The 27,927-nt window shown below is 38.4% G+C and overlaps 1 protein-coding gene across 5 annotated transcripts; it reads right to left on the bottom strand.

Annotated features, from left to right (window-relative positions):
* Window positions 1-1,083: 1,083 nt before the first annotated feature.
* LOC111057749 (histone H4 transcription factor-like) lies at window positions 1,084-27,422 on the bottom strand. 5 transcript variants are annotated; one of them, XM_039432703.1, is made up of 12 exons: window positions 27,043-27,422; window positions 23,519-23,607; window positions 22,256-22,354; window positions 19,952-20,278; window positions 18,159-18,298; window positions 17,726-17,903; window positions 16,204-16,356; window positions 10,023-10,221; window positions 9,367-9,496; window positions 6,747-6,886; window positions 2,724-2,823; window positions 1,303-1,523 (listed from the first exon to the last, which is right to left on the bottom strand). In XM_039432703.1, the coding sequence occupies exons 2-12, from the start codon at window positions 23,598-23,600 to the stop codon at window positions 1,335-1,337; spliced, it is 1,737 nt and encodes a 578-aa protein (XP_039288637.1). In that variant the 5' UTR covers window positions 23,601-23,607; window positions 27,043-27,422; the 3' UTR covers window positions 1,303-1,334. The 5 variants fall into 5 exon arrangements, with proteins under 5 accessions (XP_039288654.1, XP_039288637.1, XP_039288641.1 ...); XM_039432707.1 differs by having other exon boundaries at window positions 27,142-27,179; XM_039432715.1 differs by lacking the exon at window positions 27,043-27,422 and adding an exon at window positions 26,622-26,895.
* Window positions 27,423-27,927: the final 505 nt, after the last annotated feature.

Genomic DNA, 27,927 nt, shown 5'->3' on the forward strand with positions numbered 1-27,927 from the left:
TTTTCATAATAGAGATGAATTACTTTGGTACGGTAGCTATAATTGCATTATATTTTTACATATCGTTAGTCTACAAACGATTTAGCAAAGGTATGGAGTTAGAAAAGGATAGAGCTATCTGATTAGTCTGTTGACAGATAAGGATAGCGAACTTAACTTTAATCAGATTATGTACTATAAAACGCGAATCACACTATTTGTACATCGGTTATCCAGACGTCCGCTGGGTGATATAAAATTGAAATCCCCTAAAAACCTAATCTATTCTGTATTCCGAGCGAATGATTGGTCCGCCGCAATCAAGGTGCAGTACAATATTTTAATAAATAAAAGATTTAATGGAAGGTTTTATAAGAAATTGCAGTTTAATCAACTGCTGGAATATTATTACTGTATAATAATTATTTCAAATATCTAATGCAAGCTATAAATATAATAGAACTGAGGACTTCTGCTACTGCAACTGATTCCCGGTCTGGGCGCAATTTTTGGACAGTTTCATTCCCCAAATTTACTTCTGCTATTTAGTTCTTCGGTCAATATTTGCAGTAGCAGAAGTCCTTAATTCTATTTATATAGCTTTCATTGGATTTTTGAAATAATTATGATACAGTAATAAGATATTTGAGTAACTGTAATTTATTGAATTACACAATATTGAGTCTATTTTAACTAGAATGTGAATGAAAGTTAATTGTATACAAGTCATATTACATACAATATGTACTACCAAGTACTGTAGGCCAGAATTCAGAGTTTTAATTACGTCTAAACTCAAGAGCTATGGTAAAATCGAATGTCTCCAGACACTGTAATGCATCAATTAGTCCGGATAATCAGTGTTCTACTGTACTTCAATTTAAAAATTAGAGTCAAATCTAGTCTTTTTTCAATTAAAAACGTAAGAAGCAATTGCTAAAGAATTGCAATTTCCTTTCCAAATAGAATGAATTTCTGTCCATAAATGGAGGCGCCATTTGTTCTATGAAATTACATTGATCTTAAAACACATGGGGCATAATACATAATTTGATATTATGATAGATTGCTACCGCGCACTCTCAATAAAAATCTAGACAAGAATAATAGGAACATTTTCGTTTATTGTACATTTTTACAATATGAGTAATCATCATCGGAGTGGATGAAATTCAAAACAATATATTTGAATACAACGTAGCTGGCAGTGCTTAAATAATGCGTCTATCTGAATGTCTCCTCCGCTTCCTCACACCTTCTACCTATCTACCTGAGATGCTCCAATTTGTTTTGACACATTTGAATACATGAATTGCATTTAAATACTCTTAGCTCCTCTATGTTTTGACCGTAAATCAGCTGTTGATTTCTTGTGAGAGCCTGTTTAGATGAGCCACTTGTAAGTCGTCACTGGCCGCATCATCATCGATGGTCATTTCATATTCGATCTGAGTCGATTTCCCACTTCTACTCACACCATTCATGGTCAGTCGGATTTTCACACCTTTGCTCTCCGATTCTTTCTTTCTCGAACAATCGTCCATCTGGAAATGAAATAAAAATGAAGAAATAAATATTAAATAGTAACTCCCGGTTGCAAAAAAGTCTAAACTTTTAATCCCGATTAAATGCTACAAGAGCAAATCAGAGAAGCCTTCTTCTCAGAAAAACCTTCTCTGATTGGTTTTCGTGGAATTTATTCATGATTAATATTTAACAGGCTTTTGTGCAAGCGGGCTTAAGAATCACAACTAACCTTTCATTTTCTTCAACAATAATAATTTCTAATTTTACTATAGAATAGAATAGAATGAGTGCCTTTATTTTTGACCTAGGAGGGCAAAGTTAGGGCGCAGTCAGCCTTCTTTAACACTTGACCCTCAGGATGACTAAGTAACTATAATAGCAAATGATTACTACAAAACCAATATGAATTTAAAACTACTACCTTTATAATACTGTACTACAGCTACAGAATAAAATAAAATATATATTTGCACATTTTCCATATATCCTATTTACAATGTGGTAAATTTCAGTACCGTATCATAAACAATTTCTTACAGTTCTTTAAAATTTATTTTTGTTTCTATTGTAAATTCTATAACCCAAATATTCTACCGATCTTTGACCAAAAGCTGTGTTTATATATACTAGAAACGATATGAAAATTCATATTTTCAATTCTTGTGTTGTGGCTATGGGGAAATAAATTAGTAAGATTTGTATATTTCTTATCAACAGCTTGATATTTCTTTTACTAGGATAATTTGACAGTAGCTTTCATTGGATATGGAAAAGAAGTTTTTCTGTTGCTTCAAAATTTTGCTCCGCTATCTTGGATCTGCCATTTTGAATCAATTTTTAAAATGATTTATGATACATGATTACAATACAGGAGAAAATGAAAGGCGAAAACGGCACATCGATATCTTAAACCATTTCAAAGATACTAATAAATCATACAAAAATTAAATTAATATTTGAATCAATGAAAACTTACCACTCAGCCACGTGCGCTACTACTCAAAAGCATGCACTGCATTCAACACTCTTAAGCTTGAAGCTATCTTCGCTGCTGCACGATGTTCCCACCCTTGACTCTTAGGCTCAACTCACACTTACGCGAGTTGAAGTCTCTTCTCGACCTGAGTCGCGTAAGTGTGAGTTGAGTCTAATCCAAGTACAATACGGTAATAAGGCAATTTATTTGAATATTTTTGTGAAGAATTGTGGGTACTCACATCAGGAGGTCGACTTTTCCTAACTATCTCTTCGTTCACTTCAAGACTCTCATAGCGTATTCTTTGCAAACGGTATTTACCATCTTCACCAGGACGGTACCTGTATATACATAAATGAATAATTATTATTATAATAAATAATGTATAATAATGAATATATAAAATTAAATATGAAAATGAAACTGTAATAAAAAATATGGGTACAGGATGTTTATCGAATATGTGCAATAATGTTCATGTTTACAACATTATCTCGATATTTACAAAGAATACGGCAACGGTGGGGAGAGTTGGAAAAGGATAGTAGTCACTACTGGCGCCTAGTATTACTATTGTTGGAAAATTGTGCTATCTATGACTAAGACTCTATCATAATCTCCACCATTGGCTTTGTCACATACACGAAAAACCCGTTTTCCCTCGGAAAGAGAAAGCCGCATGTTTGTCCCTAGATGTACGAATAACTACAGTATTTATACATATATACAAAAAAATTGAAAATCAAAATACTATTTATATGATTTATTTTTAAAGAGATCGCGGACGTCCAAGGAAGAGATGGTTTGATTTTTCAGGCACAGAGATTCGGAACAGGCAGTAATCCCTAACCCGTGAAAGAAGTTTTTTTAGATGGCAATTACTGAGATATTGCAATTATTACTCAATAGCTGTTTAAATTATTCATCTGGCTGTTCACCATGTTGTCAATATTTGCAGTAGCAAAAGTCTTCGAGGTGAATTACAGCATTTAATTTCGATTTTCGTCTAATTATGAAGTTTTTTCTATTTTTCACAAGACAACATGCAAGAACATTGAAGATGGCCTATTTACAAATGTGGGTAGAGGAAAAATGTTCTGTACACCACGGGACAAGAGTGCTTTTTACCCTACGGGAGAAAAGCGGCGAAACAAAGGGCGACAAACATTTCACCTTGGGGAGAAAAAGTCACTTTTCTTCCTAGATGTACAGTCTGGGTCCTGTAGCTTTGCCTATCGGCGGAGGGCCACTAGACTACAATACTACCCAAACAAAAACATCCAACATTTTTGAAAATGTATCTTTTCATAAATAACAGCTGCTCTTTTGTATCTTCTCAAAAGCAACGTGTTGCATCCGAAAATATACACAAGGAGCTTTTTGGAGTTACGTCCTTTTAGCACAGCACATCCTATCCAGCTGACATTCGTTCAACATGCTCTTTCCATTGTTGGTGATAAGTTGCAACTTTGGTTGCGTTCAAAGCCACTGATCGGTGAGTGAACGATGAGACCGGTGAGTGAACGTGGCTCTGAACTGAGCACTGTTTGGTCGTTGAACGATGAATAGACTCACATGCAGCGCTACTGTACTTTTAATTGAAATCGGCCATTGAGGGGACAAACTGGCAGATTATTACATACTAAAGATCTTTGTAATCTATAATATTACTAAAATATATATATTATATAATCTCGCGCTAAAATACCTCAATGGCAGCCTTAAATTTCAAGTGAGAGCTAGCATTGGGAAGGAATAGGCATTGTGAGTTTATACCTCTTCAAGGTCTTTAGTCTAACTGATAATAAAAAAAACCGTCATATCCGGTTCGTTCACTGATCAAGCTCATCCTACTTTCTACCGATGGAAAAGAACGTAAACAGAGTAGCTGAACGCAAACAGACATGGCTGAATACGAGGTTATTTACAATTATAATGGACTCCATTATAATGTATTTGAGAGCACAGAATTGCATGATTACATAAATTCAATAACATTTGAAATATTATCCAAAGCATTTTAAACAACTCCAATCACTTGATGGTTTTTCATTTCAATTGATTATACAATGAGATAGGTTAGGTTCTAGTTTTGTTTATAAATTTATTTTTATTTATTTTTTATTTATTAATTTATTAAAAACACAAAACAAGACAAAACAAAATTACAAAGAATTACGAAACAAATAGAACACAATAAAATGTTACAAATATAAAAAACCATGGGCTTTGTGTTTGGGTGTGTTGGAGAAGAGAAAAAAAGAGAGGAAGATACCTAGCCAACTATGGTTTCCCATGTAATAGGCAGGCAAAGAAGAGAAGAGAAGTAATGAGGGAAAAAATGGAAGGGAGAAATGGGGGGGGAAGGAAGAAAACAGAGGAATAGGTACTCAAAATAAAGGTAAGCGAGTCCACTGAAAAATGAAAAAACAATGCTGGAGCAGAAATCTCGAGTCTTATATCTAAATGGAAGAAGAAATATTACTGTATGTCCAGTTTTTTATATCCAGTTTAATTTTTCCGCTGATCTTATTGTCCATGAGAAAGTGATTTGGAATGAGGTTTATTATTTTAGTACCTATGTAAATTAACTGCCTCCTTATACATTCAATATTAGTGTTATAGGTTACATATTTGTTAGCAGTGGCACTTATATTATAATAATTAAGAGTAGAGTTTATTGTGAGAGGAAAATCGGATCTATATTTTATTAAGTACTCAATTACGGGTTTTTTGTATAATTGACGTATAGTCATGACCTCAAAATCACTAAAAACCATATCCGTTGGTTAGAGCCTGGGTTTGCTTGATATAGTTTTAATTATCAGTTTTTGTGCTAAAAATAATTCAGCAATATGACAGTTGAAACAGACTCCCCAAACAACTATGCCATACTGCAGAATTGACTTGACTAGAGCATGATACATAATTTTCAGGTGGTTCTTATTAAGAATTCTGTTAACTAGGTAAAATTTAAAAGATAAATATCTAATTTTTCTACATATGTATTTAATATGAACATCCCATTTAAGGTTTTCATCAATTATGATTTCTAAGTACTTAGTATTATTGACTTTTTTAATGGTGGGACAATCACAATTACCCAAGTTTAAATTGCACTGAGAATGGAGTCTCAAATCTTTATTCTAGTTAGGCTGCCCCACTCTATTTGCAGAGAAAGTTATGTAATTAGTTTTTTCAATATTTAAACTCAAGGTATTCTTATCTAACCACTTCTTAATTAAAAGCACATTATTTTCAGCTATGGTATGAACATCATTACATGAATTACCGTGAAAAATAGCTGCAGTATCATCTGCAAAGGATATCACAGTTGAGTTTAGAAGTCTTAATTTTAAAACGTCATTTACATAGCGTATGAAATGGATGGGAGAAAGTACAGTACCTTAAGGAAGACCATAAGAAATTAAGTTAGTTACACTAGATTGATCATTTATGGTTAGGGACTGGGTTCTATTACTCAGATAGCTTTTGAACAATTTAAGCGAGACTCCTCTGAAACCATAGGACTCCAGTTTATTGAACAAAGTATTATGAGGTATTGTATCAAAAGCTTTGCGTATATCCAGGAAGACCGCAATAATTGGAGTTTATTTTATCAGATAAAGTATTGATGAATTTTTTTAGAGCGTCAGATGTACTTTTACCATTTTGGAAACACAATTGGTTCTTGTTGATTATTTTGTTAAGATTCAAATGCAGCAGACGAAACATCTGTCAGTTATGACTCATGAGCAACCGTTCAGCCACAGAATATATACAGAATGGAAGGTATCAATCTAACCAAGACTTGAGTGCACAAAGACCACGACACATGACTGCATCATCTTGTTAGAAATTAAAACTAACGCTATATTACAATGCTACACTTTCTTTCAAGATGGCGGATTTTGGCGTGAGGATACTAGCCGACTTTCCATTCTGTGGTACATCTGTGATCACTAATCTGTGATCAGGTTTTTTACTAAACGTAAAAAAACGATGGAATTGATCAGTGACTTTGAACGCAACCTTTCTCATACATGAAGAATCTCTGTGTTTTCTGTGTTTAGGGAGCTTCCTCCATCTAGGGATCTCTGAAGCCTGATGTTTTTGCAAAGCCGTGAATATTACCGCGCGAACCATACCTTGCCTATATGCCGTTTCAAAGTCACGGATGTAAAGCTTTGGGACGCGTACTGTATAAATAACTATTCTAAGCAGCACATTCTAATATGAAGATGTACAAATAATGATTACTTACGCGAATCGTTTATGACCTGACGGCCATTGCAGTCCATGCTGTTTCTTGAGATGAGTGGTGAGATAGGCTCCCCTGGAATACTGTTTGCCGCACTCATGGCATTCGTAAATATTGTACGGGTAGGCAATTCCTTCGTGCTCCTTTTAAACCAAACAGAACAACATCGGTATCGACAAATTAAAAGCGAAAGAAAATCAACAGCACATTAAAAAATATTGTTACAAAGGATCTAGACTTTGATTTGAAAATTACTTGGAATAAAGTCGTATAATAATTATTGAAATTAAGAACGTAAAGAGTTGAACGTTGAATTAAGATCTCCCCACAAAAATAATGAATAAAAAGAATTTGATTAATACAGGTAATTTTCGTGATTTTAGATAGATTTTGAAGGATTTTTAGATTTTAGATTTTGAAGGATGACACTCTTGTGAGACTATGGGCGGAATTATTATTCAAGATTTTGAAGGATTTTTAGATTTTAGATTTAGAAGGATGACACTCTTGTAAGACTATGGGCGGAATTAAGAAAAAACGTATCTCAAGAACGTTCTTAGCCTAGCACGCTTCAATTTCCTAAAGTGAGGTCCACGTTATAATAGCAGTGGATAAAGATTGGAGAAAAACGTTGCCGATCCTGTCTTGTCAATGCCTTCTATAGATGGTAGATGGTAACAGATACAGGTTTATTAAGATAATATTAACTGTCCATTCTCGTTTAAAATAATTAATTATATTATTTTATTAAGCAATAAATTATATTTTTTAATAATTTCATAATGAATTTACACAATTAAGGTGAAATATTTTGTTAATTATTAATTCTATATTGTTGAAAGGATCTCTAATTGAATGGGAAAATCCCATTCAATTCGGATCAAAAAATTAATCGGCCGGAGACGGCCGTATGAACCCATGGACTAGCATCTATCCCTTTCTTTTTGTTGGGGAATTGTTCGGTAGTTCTCGGCCGATGCTAGTTCGGACGAAAACGGTTTTAGTGGACGGCCCACCTAAGACCGCTCTGACCGCTTTCTGTGTGCTCTAATCGCTTTCTGACACCTCAAATTTCTGACCCCTTTTCAACGAAGGTTATGTTGGTCAAGACTCTGATCTTCCCGATCTTTAACTACTGTGACATTGTGACTCTTGACATGACAGTTCAACTTCTGCAGAGGAATGCAGCGTGCACATAAATTACTGTGTTCGCTTTATCTTTAACCTGAGACGTGACGACCATGTAACTGAATACTTTAACAGACTTGAACTTATGAAGCTGCGTGAGAGTAGATCACATCATGCTTTGTGCTTCCTCTATAAGATATTGAAAACTAAAACCCCCTAAGTATCTGGCAGTAGAGTACCGTTACTTGGGTGACTTTGGTCGAGGAGGAACGCGGCATGGATCCCATCTGCTGGCTGTCCCAACACATAGGACTGTTATGTACAACAAGTCGTTCCTTGTGACAGCCTGTAGTTTGTGGAATTCTCTGCCTGCTGAGCTAAGGCTTGTTGAGGGACATCGTCGGTTCGGTGCGGCTGTCTTGCGGTGGATCAGAGGTGGTGGACTCGGCTGGAATGTTCACTAAATCTTAACGTGTGTGTTAGTGTGTGTGTGTGTGTGTGTCCTTTCTTCCTTCTTTAATTTATTCCTCTCTTTCTTCTTTTTTCTTCTATAAATGATCTATGGATTTTGAAATGACGTTTCTTCCGTTTTCACTTTTCAGTTTTTCTCTTTTTCTTATTGTATTATTTTCACTGATTCAAATTAGAAAGAAATTTTGTTTTTTTTTTCTTTCTTTCATTCGCTATTTGAAAATTTTATTATTTTGTAAATTGTTTTATTTCATCTTATAATCTTTGTTGTATAGTGTTTTAGTTTTACTTAGAATTGTATTGGAGGGTTAAGTGTAAGAGAGGGCCGGCTGCGCCCTAACTTCGCCCTCCTAGGTTTTTTAATAAAGGCAGCTAATCAATCAATCAATCAATCAATCAAATGTCTACAGTTTTTTATATGAGTGACAGTGGATTGTCAAGTCTAGAGCCAACTCTACTACGTAGTCTCTAGTTTATTGACTAGATTCACTCTGTAGTGAGATTCACGATTCACAAGTCAGTGGAAACTGTAGGATGCCATAGTTGCCACGTTTTCTCCACCGCCTTCTAAAATAGATAGCTATGATTCAAATCATCCCAATATATATTTACATTAATATAACATTAATTTTTGATTCTTGTGGATAATGAACAATACCATCTTAAATCATTATCTTGAATCATATTTTTCTTCACCAAGAAAAATATAATCTTTTAATGGATTAATAAAAAATATCATAATTGAGATTTATTATTTTGGTGGTTTATTATATTTCGTCATAATTTACAAACGAAACGGATGCGGATTTGTCAAATGACAAACATGGATAGCAAACCAATTTGATCAAACTATTTTGATCAGATGCCGACTTGAAAACGTGAATGTCACTATGTTAAAAGTCAAGTCAAGCTTTATGCTTTATTCCACTAGATAAAAGGTTATATTATAGTCATATTGTACAAAATGATAAATGAATTTAAATAGATGTGCAAGTAGGTGGAGGTTGATTAAAAGACTACAAACCTTGAGAAAATGGATTTTCAGGGTTTGGTTTGATCGACAAGTAAAATCACAGTCAGCTTGTTCACAAATGTATCTTCCACGCATCTCATGTATTTGACAATGGTTCAGTAGGTCCTGTTTTGATTCGCATCTGAAAAAAATTATCAACATATGCAACTTGATACATAATTTGTTAATATTTTTTTACATAAAGATTGTTTCATTCACTTTCACCTTACTGTAGCCTACCTATATTATTCGTTAACTCAGCTTGAAGTAAAATAACTACGAGGACGATTAGATTGGCTCGAAGGAACAGTCAAATCTGGCAAATAAATCTAGCAATATCCCTACTATTCTCAGTTCCGCATATGAAATGGAATGAAAAAAATCTTTACTAGGCGGAGTTGCATATCCCTCGGAAGATATTTTGATTCCACTATAGCGCCTTCCTAATAGTCTATAGGCGCTACCTATAGGTAGGCGTATAATGACTGTGTAATAATTAGGTAGGCCTATTTTGACTGTGAATGGGGCCCTTATACACATAATGTTCATAACTGAATAGGCTAAGAACAAGGGAAACTGAACAAGGCTAGCGAACAAGCTTGTCTTGGCACATTACTGCCATTTTGTAATAAATGAAGAATTGGAAATATAGTTGCGTTGATGATTACCTGAACGGGCAGAGCCGACACCGGAATGGCTTGTGCCTAATGTGTGCGACACGTATGTGCGTGACTAGTGTGGTGCGCGTGGCACACGTCATGTCGCAGTAGGCGCATTTGTGGCGCTTGATGTGTGAGCGCATGTGATCGCGTAGAATGCGCTCGCTGGGGTAGTGACGTCGACAGTGCGAACACTGATAGCCCTGCACTGCAATCAATCGATTAAATAATATTTATGGTGAGATTCACGATATCAAATCAAAGAAAATCATAGGACAAGACAGAGTAGCGAGTTTTCCACAGATTTCTTAGTTGATATTACAAAGAATCGGATCATTGACCGAACGTAGTGAGGTCTATGTTTTATCACGTACACCCTAAGTACCTTCAGAGGTAGGTGATTGATACCCAGGTGTTGCTCCTGGATGACTTCGCTCAGTCGTAATGTGGGCGGGGAAAGGAGGCAAGTCGAAGTTCCTCTTCCTTCTTCTTTGTTCCTCAGCTGGCGTGAACAGCACCTCCTGGTGCTTCTGACGGCGTGAAGGTCGCTCTCTTCTCTGATGACACCACTTTGATGTAATTTTGTATCGGCCTTACGGCCTCGGTTCCGCTCCAGTGGAGTAGGAAAAGGAAGGACAGAAAGGATAGGGACGGCAGACAACGGTCCGCTGTGCCCTGGGGAGAAGGAAGAATAGGGACGGCAGACAACGGTCCGCTGTGCCCTGGGGAGAAGGAAGAATAGGGACGGCAGACAACGGTCCGCTGTGCCCTGGGGAGATGGAAGGACAGGGACGGCAGACAACGGTCCGCTGTGCCCTAGGTAGATGGGAGGACAGGGACGGCAGACAACGGTCCGCTGTGCCCTGGGGAGAAGGAAGAATAGGGACGGCAGACAACGGTCCGCTGTGCCCTGGGGAAATGGGAGGATAGGGACGGCAGACAACGGTCCGCTGTGCCCTAGGGAGATGGGAGGTCAGGGACGGCAGACAACGGTCCGCTGTGCCCTGGGGGAATGGGAGGTCAGGGACGGCAGACAACGGTCCGCTGTGCCCTGGGGAAATGGGAGGACAGGGACGGCAGACAACGGTCCGCTGTGCCCTAGGTAGATGGGAGGACAGGGACGGCAGACAACGGTCCGCTGTGCCCTAGGTAGATGGGAGGTCAGGGACGGCAGACAACGGTCCGCTGTGCCCTAGGGAGATGGGAGGTCAGGGACGGCAGACAACGGTCCGCTGTGCCCTGGGGAAATGGGAGGACAGGGACGGCAGACAACGGTCCGCTGTGCCCTAGGGAGATGGGAGGACAGGGACGGCAGACAACGGTCCGCTGTGCCCTAGGGAGATGGGAGGACAGGGACGGCAGACAACGGTCCGCTGTGCCCTAGGGAGATGGGAGGTCAGGGACGGCAGACAACGGTCCGCTGTGCCCTAGGGAGATGGGAGGACAGGGACTTACGGCAGCCAAGGGGCCGCTGTACCAGGACAGGAGGTCGGGGACGTACGGCAGCCAACGGGCCGCTGTACCAGGAGCAGGAAGGTTGTGAGCGGAATGCTGTGGTCTGGGGCTCGTCCGGCCTTTAAATACTCCCCAAAGTGGAGGGGATGGAGTAGTGCCGCCGCCAGAGGCGGTGGAAATCGTCTTGATGCGCGGAAGATGATGCGCCATCGGTACCTCCCTTATCTCCGCGGTCGGCTAGCATTGCTGATAGCCGAGCGTCTTTCAATAATATTATTTATTATTTTCTCGTCACAATTTTACTTTGTGACACCCCACTCCTACTTGGGGGGGGGGGTGTTCGGAGCCCTCTATGGCACCACCTTAAAAGGCGTGAGCCATCTAGGCATCACCTTAAGAGGTGTACACCTCTCATGCATCACCTTTAGAGGTGTATGACACTCGCTATGAGCATCATCTATGCCTGGTCTACGGGCACATATTTATGCCGTCCATCCGGTAATTGGATTTTTATACGTGGCTTGCCAGCCCGTTTGCGCTTACCAGGTGTCGAGACTCGTTTGTAGAACACTGGATCCTTCCTCCTTGAGGGACCTGGTGTGGGTTCCTGGGACGGTGGGACTAGTTCATTGATATTCGCAGACTGTGTTGGCTCTTCTACAATCATATCAATGGGGGGGTGGTACTAACTTTTCCACATCACTCTCGGAGCTACCACTTGTATTGGTGGCTGGGGCATGAATCGTGGCCTGCCGTTCATACTCAGTCATCTCATCCCTGTGATCCATCACAATGTTGCCCCAGGATTCTTGCCTTGGAATATATGACATCTCTGCCTTTCTATCAATCAAGGCATTGGGTTTGACTCTGTTCAAACCAAAACTGCATGAATATCCTTTTGTCGCGATCCTTGTTGTCCTGAGATTCGGATTGTACAGCTGATATTGTTGGGACTGCTGTTGTCTTAGTCCCCAATAAGAGAGATCGCGACATTATTAGCGGACTTGTAGGATTCAGTTGGGGAGGATCCCACTCTACCTCTCTCGTGAATGTGTGAATATTCACCCTGTTTTCACGCATAAATTCCATGCCTAATAGCAACTCTTGTCCAAGTCCATCCAGTATAGACGCCACTAGTGGAACTGTGATTTGTCCTATAGTGACATTAGTTGTCAGCTTCCCATTTAATGGGGTAGATCGTCCATCAGCTAATATTGCGTGGTGATGAGTTGGTACCTTCCTTATCATCCCTATTTTTTGGAGAACTTCATAAACCTCATTACTCATATAATTAGCTTCAGCGCCACTATCTAGCAATGCCCGACACTTTTTACCTCCGATTGTCACAGTAATGAATAGTCTGTTGTCCCTTGATGACTCTTCAATCACAGGAATCCTGTGTGCCGTTCGCATCACTGCTGTCTTGTTCGGAGTTTTATTCTCCTTCTGCACATCACAGACACATATCAGTGCTCTCTTTCCGCTCCTTTTACATGGTGGAATATCGGGACAGTGTGATTTCCAGTGCCCTGGTCTCTTGTATTGCCCACACATGGGTTCAGACTCACTAAGAGATGGTCTGTTACTAGTAGGGGTTATAACTGTCTCAACCTTGAGCCTTGTAATCTTTTTCGTGTCCTCAATCATGTGAACTCTCGAATTCTGTCTATTCTGTTTCTCCTCTGCTTTTATTTGTTCATACTCCCTCGCGAATTTTTCCAATTCGTTGATACTATGAACATCTGATTGCCGAATATACAATTTGTACCTAGGGAGGAGATTCTTATACACTCTCTGTAATTTATTCTCGTCTGTAAAACCTCCTCGGCGCCTCATGAGTGTCAGTACATCTTCGAGAAATTCGTCAAACGATTCACCTTCCCTTTGCTTCCTTGCCTGTATTAAATTCTCGAGGTCCTCCTCATAGGTGAGTGGGTAGTAGCGTGATCTGAAATCTGTCACAAAATTGTCCCACGATTTCCACTGGTCACGATGATTACGCATCCATAGAGTAGCTTTACCAACTAGTAGCTCAGGTAGCGCGACTAGTAGTTGGTTGCCAGTGAGCCCATAGGCTTGTTGTAGCTCGTCTAGCCTTTCTAAGAAGCTGGGAGCATCTGACTGGCCATCGAATGACAGTCTCCAGCTTCTTACTTTGTCACATACCGCCCCTGGGTCCATGAGGGGGTTTGTGTGAATGTTGGTTCCAACTTCAGCATGAGTACCTGTTGCTGAGTGTCCGGATTCCTCACTGCTTCTGCTCACTATTCCAGGTCTTGGGCTGGGAAAACGTACAGCCATCTTCTTATGTTGTTCTACTAACAACCTTCTCAACTCAGCAAGTGTTCCAGATGACACTATGCCCCAATCTTGTAGAAGATTGAATGCTTCTTCCTTTTTCAATTTATAGATCCAGGAAACTCTGGGGTCGGCTATCACCTCGGGGTTTATGTCCTCGACCGACTGATCCTCTGTCAGCTCCTGGTGTTGAGCATCTGAATCAGACTCTCCATGTTCACTCATGATTCTTACTTCGTTGCCTCGTGCCCCAAGTGCGGGCGCCAATCTATCACGTACACCCTAAGTACCTTCAGAGGTAGGTGATTGATACCCAGGTGTTGCTCCTGGATGACTTCGCTCAGTCGTAATGTGGGCGGGGAAAGGAGGCAAGTCGAAGTTCCTCTTCCTTCTTCTTTGTTCCTCAGCTGGCGTGAACAGCACCTCCTGGTGCTTCTGACGGCGTGAAGGTCGCTCTCTTCTCTGATGACACCACTTTGATGTAATTTTGTATCGGCCTTACGGCCTCGGTTCCGCTCCAGTGGAGTAGGAAAAGGAAGGACAGAAAGGATAGGGACGGCAGACAACGGTCCGCTGTGCCCTGGGGAGAAGGAAGAATAGGACGGCAGACAACGGTCCGCTGTGCCCTGGGGAGAAGGAAGAATAGGGACGGCAGACAACGGTCCGCTGTGCCCTGGGGAGATGGAAGGACAGGGACGGCAGACAACGGTCCGCTGTGCCCTAGGTAGATGGGAGGACAGGGACGGCAGACAACGGTCCGCTGTGCCCTGGGGAGAGGAAGAATAGGGACGGCAGACAACGGTCCGCTGTGCCCTGGGGAAATGGGAGGATAGGGACGGCAGACAACGGTCCGCTGTGCCCTAGGGAGATGGGAGGTCAGGGACGGCAGACAACGGTCCGCTGTGCCCTGGGGGAATGGAGGTCAGGGACGGCAGACAACGGTCCGCTGTGCCCTGGGGAAATGGGAGGACAGGGACGGCAGACAACGGTCCGCTGTGCCCTAGGTAGATGGGAGACAGGGACGGCAGACAACGGTCCGCTGTGCCCTAGGTAGATGGGAGGTCAGGGACGGCAGACAACGGTCCGCTGTGCCCTAGGGAGATGGGAGGTCAGGGACGGCAGACAACGGTCCGCTGTGCCCTGGGGAAATGGGAGGACAGGGACGGCAGACAACGGTCCGCTGTGCCCTAGGGAGATGGGAGGACAGGGACGGCAGACAACGGTCCGCTGTGCCCTAGGGAGATGGGAGGACAGGGACGGCAGACAACGGTCCGCTGTGCCCTAGGGAGATGGGAGGTCAGGGACGGCAGACAACGGTCCGCTGTGCCCTAGGGAGATGGGAGGACAGGGACTTACGGCAGCCAAGGGGCCGCTGTACCAGGACAGGAGGTCGGGGACGTACGGCAGCCAACGGGCCGCTGTACCAGGAGCAGGAAGGTTGTGAGCGGAATGCTGTGGTCTGGGGCTCGTCCGGCCTTTAAATACTCCCCCAAAGTGGAGGGGATGGAGTAGTGCCGCCGCCAGAGGCGGTGGAAATCGTCTTGATGCGCGGAAGATGATGCGCCATCGGTACCTCCCTTATCTCCGCGGTCGGCTAGCATTGCTGATAGCCGAGCGTCTTTCAATAATATTATTTATTATTTTCTCGTCACAATTTTACTTTGTGACAGTTCCAACTCGCATTTTCTTTTGTCTGTATGTAACGCAATTACGGCCAAACGCGTTGATAGAATTCTATGAGATTTGGTAGAAATATTCCTTTTTCAACTGCGCGTCGATGTATACACAAGGGTTTTTGAAATTTTGTATTTTAAGGATAATATGAAAAGAAAAGGAATTCCTCCATACTCCGATATCACTATATATATCATCTACTCTGTAGATAGGATTAATCAGACTATAGAATTATTCGTAATCAATTAGCTGACAAGTGATTACACAGATGTCTGGAGGAGTCAGTCTATTTCTGTATTTCTATGAAGTCTATAGTTTCAATCAAAGACCTTAAAGAGGTATGCATCTTTAAGGTCTTTGGTTTCAATATTTTGTTTTGCAATAATGGTATTATTATGCGTGCCCATCAGTATCAATATTCTCACATTTCATTAATTTAATAGGTGATTAAAAATAATCAAATGAACTAAATAAGCTCATATTATAAAATCATCAACTTCAAGATCACGGAATAGCTTGATATAAATAAACCGATAATTACAATATTCAAAATAGTCGTGTGCTACTGGCAACTATAGAAGAGACAATGGGCAAGACAAGCGTCTCGAATCGTAAGTTCTGAGAGACTGGAAACTGTCTGCTACCGAAGTAGTACTATTCGAGTTGTTCTATTGTGAGTATAGCCTTGAAAAATACTTGGATACATGAATAAAAAACATTGAATGCACTAATTGGAATGAACGAATGAATGGATGGCACTGACATTGCAAGGGCAGCTGCCTGGTACAGTGGTCGAGCAGTTTTGTATTAGAGGCAAACATTGCTCCGCAGTCTGGGCATGCGCACACTTTCTCATGTGTATGCACACGCAAATGCTCCTTCAGCTTGCTTTCGTTCGCGAAATTCATGCCACAGTCTGCAATCACATAGAATATTCATCAATCCATTTGCTACACATAGAATTAAATAAATAAATTGTTATGCACATGAAGTTTGCAGAGTGAATATTGATGTTGGGGAACTTTTCCATAATTAAGAGACTCAAGATTTTGTCAATATTCCACTTTTTATTTTAATACTTTCCCAACAGTAACTTACAGCTGAGATGATGTGTGAGCACACACGGAAGCATGCTCCTGTAGAATATTTTTTATTAAAATAAAGAGGAATATCGATAGAATCTCAAGTCTCAATTATTTTTTGTTATACAGATATTTATTTATTGCCCTATTCAAATATAAATATGATAGAATAGAATAGAAAAAAACGTTTATTGAATAAATAAGCTACCTTAAGCGAACCTCAAAGAGGCTGCTTGACAAGGTACCATATACAAAACATGTAAATTCAAATATAAATTAAAACAGGAGACACAAGATATAAATATCCGTTACGGAAATTTCCGTTTATAATGTAAGTTTTCAAGTGTTTTCAATCTATTTATATCTTGTGTCTCCAGTTTTAATTTATATTACAAACTTTTAAGTGTTTTCTGTTATGTGCTACAAATATAAATATACATATATCAGTGAACTTTATTTTTACTCAACAGTTTATTACACTGTTAAATTTACTTACAGAATTTAATAAATATGATAAAATGCATACATAATAATATTAACCTATATAAATAAAAAATGAATATAGCGAAATTCATGTTATAAAGTCAGCACAATATTAGCATTGGTTTGCTGTCCTTGTCTGTTATTAGACAAAGCCGGTGATTCCATCCTTTCCTAGCTCCACTCACACCGTCGTCAAATTGTTTGTATGCTATAATGAAATATCATGAATTAGGTACCAGAATATTTAATCTCAGTCATGAAAAATTATTATCAACTCATCAGAAATATATTTTCAGGATGAATATAATATTGGTATATTTGAGATAGAATTTATCATCATTAACAAGAATAAACAATAATTTATATCAGATGAACCAGGATGATTTGAATCATAGTTACTATAAAAGGCGGTGCAAATAGAAAGTTGGCAACTGTGCGTCCTATCATTTCCACTGGATTTATAACGTGAATCTCACTACAGATGAATCATTTTTAAATCTCACAAACAAAATACAATTCAAAAGAAATTTCCTCATCAAATTCAAGTAAATTACTTACTTAATAAACCTGATTGTCTCCTTTCAGGAGAAGAAGAAGAAAAGGACAGAAAAAAGTAGCGGAAACCATTTGACCGGCGATAATATGGTCGGATAAGCCAATAAGCCGGATTATCGAGGTTCTAGTGTAGACACAATATTGGAAATCAAAGTTAAACATTACCTTTCCAGAGACATCTGCTATGCCCCAAACGAAAGCATATTTTGTCAGCATGTATGTCAACATGTTTCAAGTATGTCAGCATATTGTGGCTGACATAGGCGCAGTTTTCCCACAGACATTGCAAGGTCTCAGGCGGCTCTGGTAGCACATTCATATTGTTTTTGCCAAACGTACATTCCTGTGAGAAGATTATAAGAATATAATAGTGTTTTCATTTGCCGAAGATACAAAATACAAGATTCATTGATCAGAAATTTGAAATTGAATGCTTTGACAACGAGATTTAGCACTAAGTTAGCTGTGAATTCATTTATACATTAAAAAAAACTTGATTTTGAACAAGATAAAAAACAAATTAATATTTATAAAGAAAAAACTAATAAACATAATGATTAAGGCAAACCTAAAATTTGTTGCTCGATAGATGACTTACAGGCATTTGCGTGCGATCCTTCACATTTCGGCCAATTGACTTGAGTTTAGTGTGGTAGGCATGGAAGTTGACATGCACCTTGGCCTCATTCTCATCAGCGGTCTCAAATCCGCAATCTTTCCATGAACACTGGTAACTTTCTGCAAATAATGAAAAAATATCATTAGAATTGTAACAGTTAGGGTCAGAAGATAGTGGAGGGCGAAGGTAGAGTATAGCAGAGAATGTTGCTGAGAGAGTTGAAAATACAAACCTCAAGGTTCATGTGAGCGTAGTTTCAATAATTGTGAACTTATACTATTCTATTATGTAAACTGTGTATGTACATTGTATGCTTGTATTTTGTAGGAAACAAATAAATTCAATTAAATAATGAATGCATTCATTCAAATGAATTTATTTTCCACAGTAAGAACATAAACTATTTTCATGGACATGTTATTATATATCAACATTTGGAAGCAGAATAGTTTTGGGCTATGCCTGTTGTTCTTTCCTGATCATATTCATATGATTTGTAATTGTATTAACAAATAGATAAATAAATAAATATAAATAAATAAATTGTCAGAACAAAATGGGTAGGGTGAAAGGTAGAAGGGACTGGAGGCATTTAGATACGTACATCATTTAAAAACTGTCAGCTACCTTCTCTGATACAGTATACTTTCGCGCTCCACTATGTTTTGACCCTAACACAGTTAGGCTACACACACACAGAAAGCAGTCAAGCATTCTTCCATGATCTTAGTAATACTACTTTCTAATGTGAGAGCACACACTGACGGCGGTAAATGATAACTCTACCGGGAACGAATTATTTGAGCAAAGACACGAGAACACCAGCATGAAAACTAGAAAGGTAATTGAATTAGTACTTCGTCAAATGATAAATCATTAAAATGATACTGAAGCCAAGCTATTGAGATTCTCGTGTTAGACTCAGCCCCTACTTATAGTTTGCTATACTTGTTTGTCAGTATACAAAGCAGATAATTCTATCCTTTTCGAACTTCGCACTGCCGCCAAATCGTAGGTAGGCTATGAAGTTATATAATATTGATAATATTAATATAATTGAGAATATTAAGTTTGTTTTTGGTCCTGCAAAATTATTCCTTTAATATGTGAATATTTCCTATTTTAATAGTAATAATGTGAAATATTTCTTCTATGTTTGGGTTTGAAGCATCTAAATTTAAAAATCTACTTTGTGAAAATAATTAAGAACTGAAAATTTTGTGTACAACTAAACGACTTTACCTATTTCGGACTATGTGTAACCTTATCTAAATTTGGAAGAGGAATAGCACAAGGTTATCTCATTTTTTCTCTCCCTATCATTTTGATGATGTGCTCATTCTATGAATCAATAATGATCTACCCAATATTCTATCGCAATTACGAAAATTCATTATCAAATCACGAAACTCGGATAATTTCTTGTTGAATATAATATATTTGAAACATAATTTATTATTAACAGGAGTCAATTGTAAGGTTCAGATCAGATTTACATTACCGGATTAACTCAAATCACAGTTACAGTAGCTATAGTAGTATAATAGAAGATTATGGAAACTGTAAAGTGGCAACAAAGCGTTCCTATCATTTCCACTGACTTTACAACATTAGGTAGAAACGTTGGGTGGAAAACTAACCTTGGCATATAACCTTGGTAGCTATAGTAGTATAATAGAAGATTATGGAAACTGTAAAGTGGCAACAGAAGCGTTCCTATCATTTCCACTGACTTTACAACATTAGGTAGAAACGTTGGGTGGAAAACTAACCTTGGCATGGGTCACTGCACAACTCCAAGGCATGCGCTTCAACATGGTCGATGAAATCGATAAGCGCCTGATGACGATTGCTATTCTGGGTGAGCACTTGGCCACTGTACACAGGGTGTCCACACTTGCTCCACTCACACGACAACCTCAGTTCTTCGGCCGACAAGTTGACTCGCTTCCTCCGCTTCACTTTCACATGATCGTCATCATCATCATACTCATCGTCATCATCGTCATAGTCGTCATAATCATCATAATCTTCGTCTTCATCATCATCTGTGTAGGCAGATATTCCCGATGCAGATACATCTTGTGATAGATCAGTGTCTGAAAAAATGTCACATATATTGAATTAAATCAAGTTGCACCAAGGTAGTTGCACAAAGGGAGCGGGGAAGGTGAAGTGTATACCTTCAGAGAAGGTAGTTGAGTGCTGAATATAATGCATGTATTCAAACGTGTCAGAAAATATTAGAGCGGCGAAGGCAGCGAGTATTAGTGAAGGTAACGTGTAGTGTTAGAAACAATGCGCAGGGCATAGAGGAGCAGAATGTAGGTTAGAAGGAAGCGGAGATATTTAGATACATACATTAGTTCAACACTCTCAGCTAACTTCTCTAATAAAATCCACCTTCGTCACTCCACTATGTTTTTACCCAAAGTGAGATCCATGCTTCAAAGTCAGAATCTGATAAAGATTGGATGGCTATCCTTGTCTGTCATTGAATAAAGCAGATATCTCCAGTCTTTTTCAACCCGGATTTTAAATATTATTATTATTTCAACCCGAATTGTTACCAAAGTCTCCAGATGCCTTGTAAAAATAGAATGAAGTTCCACAATATTTCAATCTCAATTATGAACAGTAAATTTATCATTAATATATCAGATAAACGGGGACGACTTGAATCTTCTGTAGAAAGTGGTGGAAAAGGGGAACATGAAAAATATATTCTCCTATCATTTCAACTGACTAAATATGTGAATCTCTTCAATTGCTAAATATAGTTAATAATTATATCTCACATAGCCTATATTATATTCTTCCGGGTCAGGAGTTTTATAGTTCGCTCCTTATGCCACTATATCATCAGCTGTTCTATTGAAAGCAGTGGTCAAGAGAAATAATTACTGAAGTTAAATGGCATGCATCATTGGAAATGTTTTCATAATGCAATAATTTCAATGTTATCTAGATATCCTCAAAAATCTGGTTTGGTACACTCACACAAATTTCCTTGCTCATTGAACTGCAAGACTCATTCTTAAACGAGAATAATTTAGGGGAATAACATAATGACGAATGGCGGATACATATTTTAAACTACTTTCATACTATTGTTTTCATAGTACATTTTCCTTTGTTTAAATATTGTAAAATTTGATACATTTTTAAAAATCTGTTCTACAGATAAAATATCTCGACTATGTGTTCTTCTGAATAAACTGCTCTACCTACCTACCTCATGCACGAGAAGTCCATTTCTCAAGGATGGGGTGGACCCCATGTTAGTTTCCCAGGAAGGAGACTCATGCCAGTTGATAGAGCTGATAAATAACTATTAAAGGGTATGAATTTGAAAAAAATCAGTAAAGTCATTTTTGAGGAAATAGAAATCTAACAAAATCCATTTTTCTCAAGAATATTACGGAGCTCCTGCAATTTTCCCAGAAATGAGACTTATGTCAGTTGATAGGGCTTATAAATAGCTATCCAGGGTATAAATTTGAAGAAAATCGTTAGAGCCGTTTTCGAGAAAACCGTGAAAACAAGGTTTTTTAGTCATTAACCGCCTTTTTCCGCCATTTTGGATTGAATTTTATTGAATTTCTTATTGTCGAATCCTCATGGTATAAGGACCTCAAGTTTAAAATTTAAAGTCAATCGGTTAATTGGAAATGGAGTTAGGCTATCGTGTTCACAGACATACACACTCACACAGACCAACACCCAAAAATAATGTTTTTGGACTCAGGGGACCTTGAAACGTATAGAAAACTTGAAATTGGGGAGCCTTAATTTTTTTTGAAAGCAATACTTTCCTCACCTATGATAATAGGGCAAGGAAAGTAAAAAGATAGGGCGAAGGAGTGAGTCAATCTTATTGGCCAACAAACTCAATATGTGAACTCAATGGTTCAAAGAATATGGGTTGAAAATTTTAAGATAATTGTTTAAAGCATTGCAAGTTATCGTCTAACATACAAACTCAACTACAAACAGACAGACAACGACTCGTACCTCAAGTCAAAAGTAACAGCTCGCTATGCCTTACGCTAGTTTAATATAGATAAAACACTTACCATCTTTTGTTATAGACTGTTCATCGTTCACAGTAATGTTATGCATCATTTTGAAGTGTCTTTTTGGTATTTCATCGTTATTATCAGTGTTCATATCATCTGTAACAATAAAACCTTTTACACCAATCTTTGCAACTTCAATCTTTAATTTTTGAGGAGAAGGAGAAAATGAAGTAGGAGGGGAAGTAGTGGAAGAAAGATTAGTTGAAGTAGAAATCTTCTTTGGTTTGATTTGATTGTTTGGGCCGGTTATTCTTGCCAGCCCTGAATCTTGAAATTATCTTGGAACGATGTTGAAAGATTGCCCGATTTTTCAGTTGGTCGATAACATCGTTGTTAACAGAGAAGTGCCAACAAACACCCGAAATGTAAAAATGTAGAAATATAACAAGATTCAGTTACCCCCCCCCCCATCATCTTCTAGTAGGCCTATTTCTATTTCTCCTTCTCCATATCAAACTGGTTCTTCTTCAATTACTCCTTTTATATCATCTCATTCTCATTCTATTTTTTCTTCTTCCACAATAAAATTATATTAACGTATTTATGAATGCATCGACCAATATGTTTAGACAGCAAATAAATTTAAGAAAATGTTTTAACACATTGTTCGCTGCTTAGGGTTATAAAATAATGTATATGATAATATGAGAATATTGTTAAAAATAATGCAAGTATTGAAATATGTGTAAGAACATAAATAGTAGAGCGGCTAAAGCATAGTTTGTAAAGAGAGTAGCATTTGAATTTGAATATATAACTTTTACTGAGAGATTGTTGTTTTCCAGATGAAATATCATCAGAATGGCCGTTTTGACACTTACCGATTGTCGACAGCCACTCAGAATAATCCTCTGAATCGTCCTTTTCACAATTACAGATTGTCGGCCAAAACGCAGAACTGTCCTCTGATTGGCTCGGAGTATGAATAGGGGGCGTATTTCTTGAGACATATTGAATGCGCCGTACTAAGGTTCAACTCACACTTACGCGACTCAGGTCGAGAAAAGACTCGACTCTAATCGAGAGCATTTGTTTCCAAATGGTGACACTCAGACCAGTCGATTCTAGTCTCCGCGACTGTCACCATTTGAAAACACATACTCTCTTCTCGACTCTCGTCTCTTCTCGACCTGAGTCGCGAAAGTGTGAGTTGAACCAAAGAGTTAGGTTGAACTGGACGTGTCCATTATGACTAATTACCAATTAGAATATAGACTGCATAAATATTTAGAAAACGTTCCAAAATGTGAATCAACTAACCTGTACTTGATGCAAAACCTGGAGGGCTGCTGCACCCTTCGTCAGCCAAAAAGGATGTATCATAGTCAGACTCTGAATGCATATTTAATCTGTGAACATAAGTTGTGGATTAATAGTTCGTTGAAAGTAATAAAAATATATATATGATAGTTTTTTGTACTAAACAATCCCCAACAAGATCGCGACAGTGATTCGAACGATTTAGCAACACAGCAAATAGTCTATAGTTGTCGTGGTACCACCATCTTGTAGAACATAGCTTACCATTTACATTATATTAGGTAACAGAAAATCACAGTCACAGTCTCATCAAGGGCTATTTCAGGACTATAAGTTTTTGAGAACAAAAATGAATGCTCATTTACAGTGAATACTCCACTCTTTGTTATAATATTAGAAAACTTTCTTCAACCTCGATATAAGCTCATCATTCTGACTAAAAAATATGTTTTCAAACAGGATGGTGTTACGTGCCATACATCCAGAAATTCAATTACTGTTCACTTGATGAGATTAAGAGGCTTTTCGTGTATTCTCTGTAGATTTTCTGTGCTTAATACGTAAATGGTAAGGCAGGAGCTACAAGATGACGATAGTCGCGTTCCCAAACTACGACAAGAATAGACTAGTTGCAATGTTACCAAATCTCCCGAGTGATTGCTGCAACCATTCGTATGGTAGCCTTCAAACTCCTGCTTCGTGTGATGTGTTTACGAGCTCTTATAGCTGTAGAGTTGATATTTACAGCTATAATACTAGACATGAGGAAAAATATATGTAGGCTATCACACTTGAGACTGAGTGAATCAAGTAGTCCTAGTCATGTGGTCTTAAAACTTCTCAATTTAATGCCTGACTTGAGGTGAAATTGCTTAACAATGACTCCACTATTTTAGCCGTTCAGTCATTAGCAGCTGTAGGCCTACCCATCACATTTATACTTTATTTATGCAATATTTCACATGGAATCACATGTTAAGAGTGAATCTCTAGTGTTATATGAAATTCATATTAATTTGAATGAAATTACACATGTGGTGAATCTCTAGTGGTGTATGAAATTTCACCTTAATTTGAATGAAATTATGAATTGAATGAATACCGTATTACTTGGTGAATTATTTAACAGCAGCTAGCAATTGGGCGATTATAGTTGCGTCGATTGAGTGGCTAGAATCGTAGTCGTCGGTAAGGAATTGCACCTTTAGCCAGAAACATGCCTACAATAGAATTTAAACGAAAATTATAGCCGTCTTCTAAAAAACGCACTATATTCGCTTACCGATTTCCTTCAGCTACCAGTGATTGATTACGGTTGATTCCATTGACATGTTCATTAGCTTTAGATTTCTAGTACTATTATGTTGATATGTATTATTTGAATTGTACAAAATTCGGTCAAGTCGCTTTAAATTTCCAATGATTGTATTTCCAAGTTGAAATTGTTTAATGAATTATTTTATTTCTAACTGTGACGCTTCCCATTGCATTGTTATACCTCAAAGAATTATTATTATTATTTTGTAATGTGAAACTGTATAATTTGAGCATAGCTCCAACAGTGTAAATGACACGTTAATTAAATAATTAAACATTATCTAGTTTTCCCAGCCCTGAGGTCACAGCAATTTCAAAAAAACAGAAAAGCTATCTTAATACTAAATTACTCCACCCACGCACGTTGCGCGTATCTTGTCATGGCCCAAGAAAAGCCCAACAAAGACACGGAGACCAGGACGTGTTGCCAGATTTACAATTCTCACATTTATCCAGCAAAACGCTACGGTATTAAAATCATTCTCATTCTCAATCAGGGACAAAATATAGTGCAACGGCGAGAGTCAAGGCATTATTGACATCGGAGCCGCATACTGACACAATCTGAAGTAGACTGTCAAGAGGCCACAGTAGACGTTTTTCAGAAGAGTCGGCAGGGAAGGAAGCTCTCAAGCTCTTCAATTGGCTGATTATCAGCAAATTCCCGAACGCCAACCCATCAGCTAATCGGAGATCATCCTGCCCTGCAGACTCGTCTGAAAAACGCCTCATGTGGCTTGGCCTTTACACATCTGATACGCAAGCTGAGAATTCATGTTTCCTTGGAGTATCTGGTAACAGCATATCATGGCCTCTTCCACAGCCATAACAATTATGGTATTGATCTTCCGGACGATCACCTCATTTGGAACACTGTGCTTTAGGAGACTAAAGGTAATACAGTTTATAGTCAGTACCTGTTTAGCTTGCTGATACTGTTTAAAATAGGCCAACATACCTTTCAGCTCAGAGGACATGTACATAGCCACAACGCAAGTATAATTACTTAATACTTGATGTCGCCGTCCTTGCCTGGGGGACCAGACAGACTGTGTCAAAGTTTTTGAAAAAATACTCTAAAAAAGAAGCTTATCGGTCAGTTTCCCTAATGAATAGATTGGTCTATTGATCAATGTCTTGAAAAAGAGCAGAATCTTGTGCGTTGCGCATTTTTTACTTCCATTGGGAGAAATTTATTGCAGCTGATGGGAAGCTTTTCTGTGTACTAGCCAGCCTGCTGCGAGGAGCCTCAACCTTGCATGGCGAATGTTGTAGGTGTGAATCTCATCTCTTCTCACCAGCCGCTGCAGATTATTTCTGACATGGATCAATGAGACAGGATGTGCTGGCTGTGTATGGTGAAAATCTTTAGATCTTTGAAGAGCAGCCTAAAATAATCCCTATGACCATGATTGCCTTATTTTGCAGCAGTACCACAATCATCATGTCTAGGAGGTGCATGTCCCCACAACAGAAGTCCATACATGATGTGGCTGTGAAACATCGAATGATATGCTGAGACAAGGTATTCCCTGCTGACAATGTATCTCAGCTTCCTAAGGAAATATATCACTTTGGAGGAAGAATAACATTGATTTACCTCATGCCAGACTGACTCGATCAAAAAGTAGCTTTCCTGTTTGTGCACTGAAGAATTACAACAGGATGCTAGTGTATTTCCGCGAGCAGGGGGAAAAGATCTCTCCTCCCTAGAAGCAAAAGCTCTCTTCCTGGATGAATAGGCAATATTTACAATGTTTTATGAGTTCTATAACTAACCACCTACCATGATCTTGAGTTTTTTGTAAGTAATTTTATATTGATGCAATCTGTTCATGGATAGAGACTAATTGATACTGAATTCTCTAGTGGGGGGTCTAATAACAGTCTTGCATTATCTATTGCTTGCTACCGCTGGCCTTGATCAGGCATTAATTAAATCGTAATTTGTACGGCCTAAACAATCCAAAAAGTCAAAGTTTCATTTACAAATAGTATGCACATGCTTTGTAGTTCTATCTCTTAATTCGTGAATTGAACTATTCGTTTTTCAATAGGTCAGATGCGCAGAAATAATGTATTATAAATTAAACATTGTCAATTTTTTTTAATTTGTAGATAATTTTGTAGGTTAGGACTACGCTGAAACAATATGATTAAGTCTTCATAAAATTGCCAACTGATTGAAACACATGAATGTAACTTACCTTATAACAATTTCAGAAGCCGTAAAATCAATCAGTGTTTATGAGTAGTATTTATCGTTTTATTATCATATTTATAATAAAATGATAAGTCAACTTTACCAGGTTTCCCTCCATTCTTCCAGTAATATGAATACGTCGATGACAGAGTTGTACGACGACAAAATAGGCCGTTTTTTCGAACCACTTTTGTCCCCTCACGCACACGACAAGCTAGGTACTTCTACTCATAAAATGTGAGCCAATTTTGTCTTATCACAATAAACTATTACCACAGAGTTAATAATAGCAGAATAGCAGAATTAATTATAGGAGATTTCTCTGCTATTACTTACTGACTTTGCCCCAGTATAAAAATTGTGATATTATGCAGGATGATGATGCAAATACAATATTCAAAATATGATTAATATCATGAATTCTACATAATAAAACATAAGAATCACCTTGCTTGAGATTAATACAATCTTAATATTAATTTTTAGTTAATTTTGCAACTGGAGCCAACATGCCTTGACGCTAAAAAAGATATTTGGGCAGCAGAAACTGAAATATTTTTCAAAAATCTGGTGTGGCGCACTCACATAACTTTCCTTGCCGTTATGAAAATTTATCACCTGACGCTAGTGTTCCCGCGCATCTCAAGTCTACTATTCAAAGATCCAAGCCAGCTGGTGACAGTACAATAAGGCTGGAGACACACGAAGTTTGCTATCTCTTTATAGTGAATGATTTAATAGAATCAACAGTTGCCAACGGTTTGCAATTGAATAATCTTATTTTCTCGAATTTCGAGCTTATTTTCAATTTTAGGTGAAAATGCTACTCAACATTAATTGTAGAAATTTTTATGCTGAATCTTTTCCACTTGAAATTTTTTGTTTAAAA

Source organism: Nilaparvata lugens, chromosome 1 (genome assembly GCF_014356525.2).
Source record: "Nilaparvata lugens isolate BPH chromosome 1, ASM1435652v1, whole genome shotgun sequence".
Classification (NCBI taxonomy): domain Eukaryota; kingdom Metazoa; phylum Arthropoda; class Insecta; order Hemiptera; family Delphacidae; genus Nilaparvata; species Nilaparvata lugens.

What these genes read in the sequence shown, in the direction of transcription:
- LOC111057749 (XM_039432694.1), bottom strand. An exon ending in TGTCGGCTCTGCCCGTTCAG is followed by an intron (nt 9,497 to 10,022) that starts GTAATCATCAAC and finishes AATTTTTTTCAG; the next exon opens with ATGCGAATCAAAACAGGACC. An exon ending in GGAAAAGTCGACCTCCTGAT is followed by an intron (nt 1,524 to 2,723) that starts GTGAGTACCCAC and finishes TTTCATTTCCAG; the next exon opens with ATGGACGATTGTTCGAGAAA.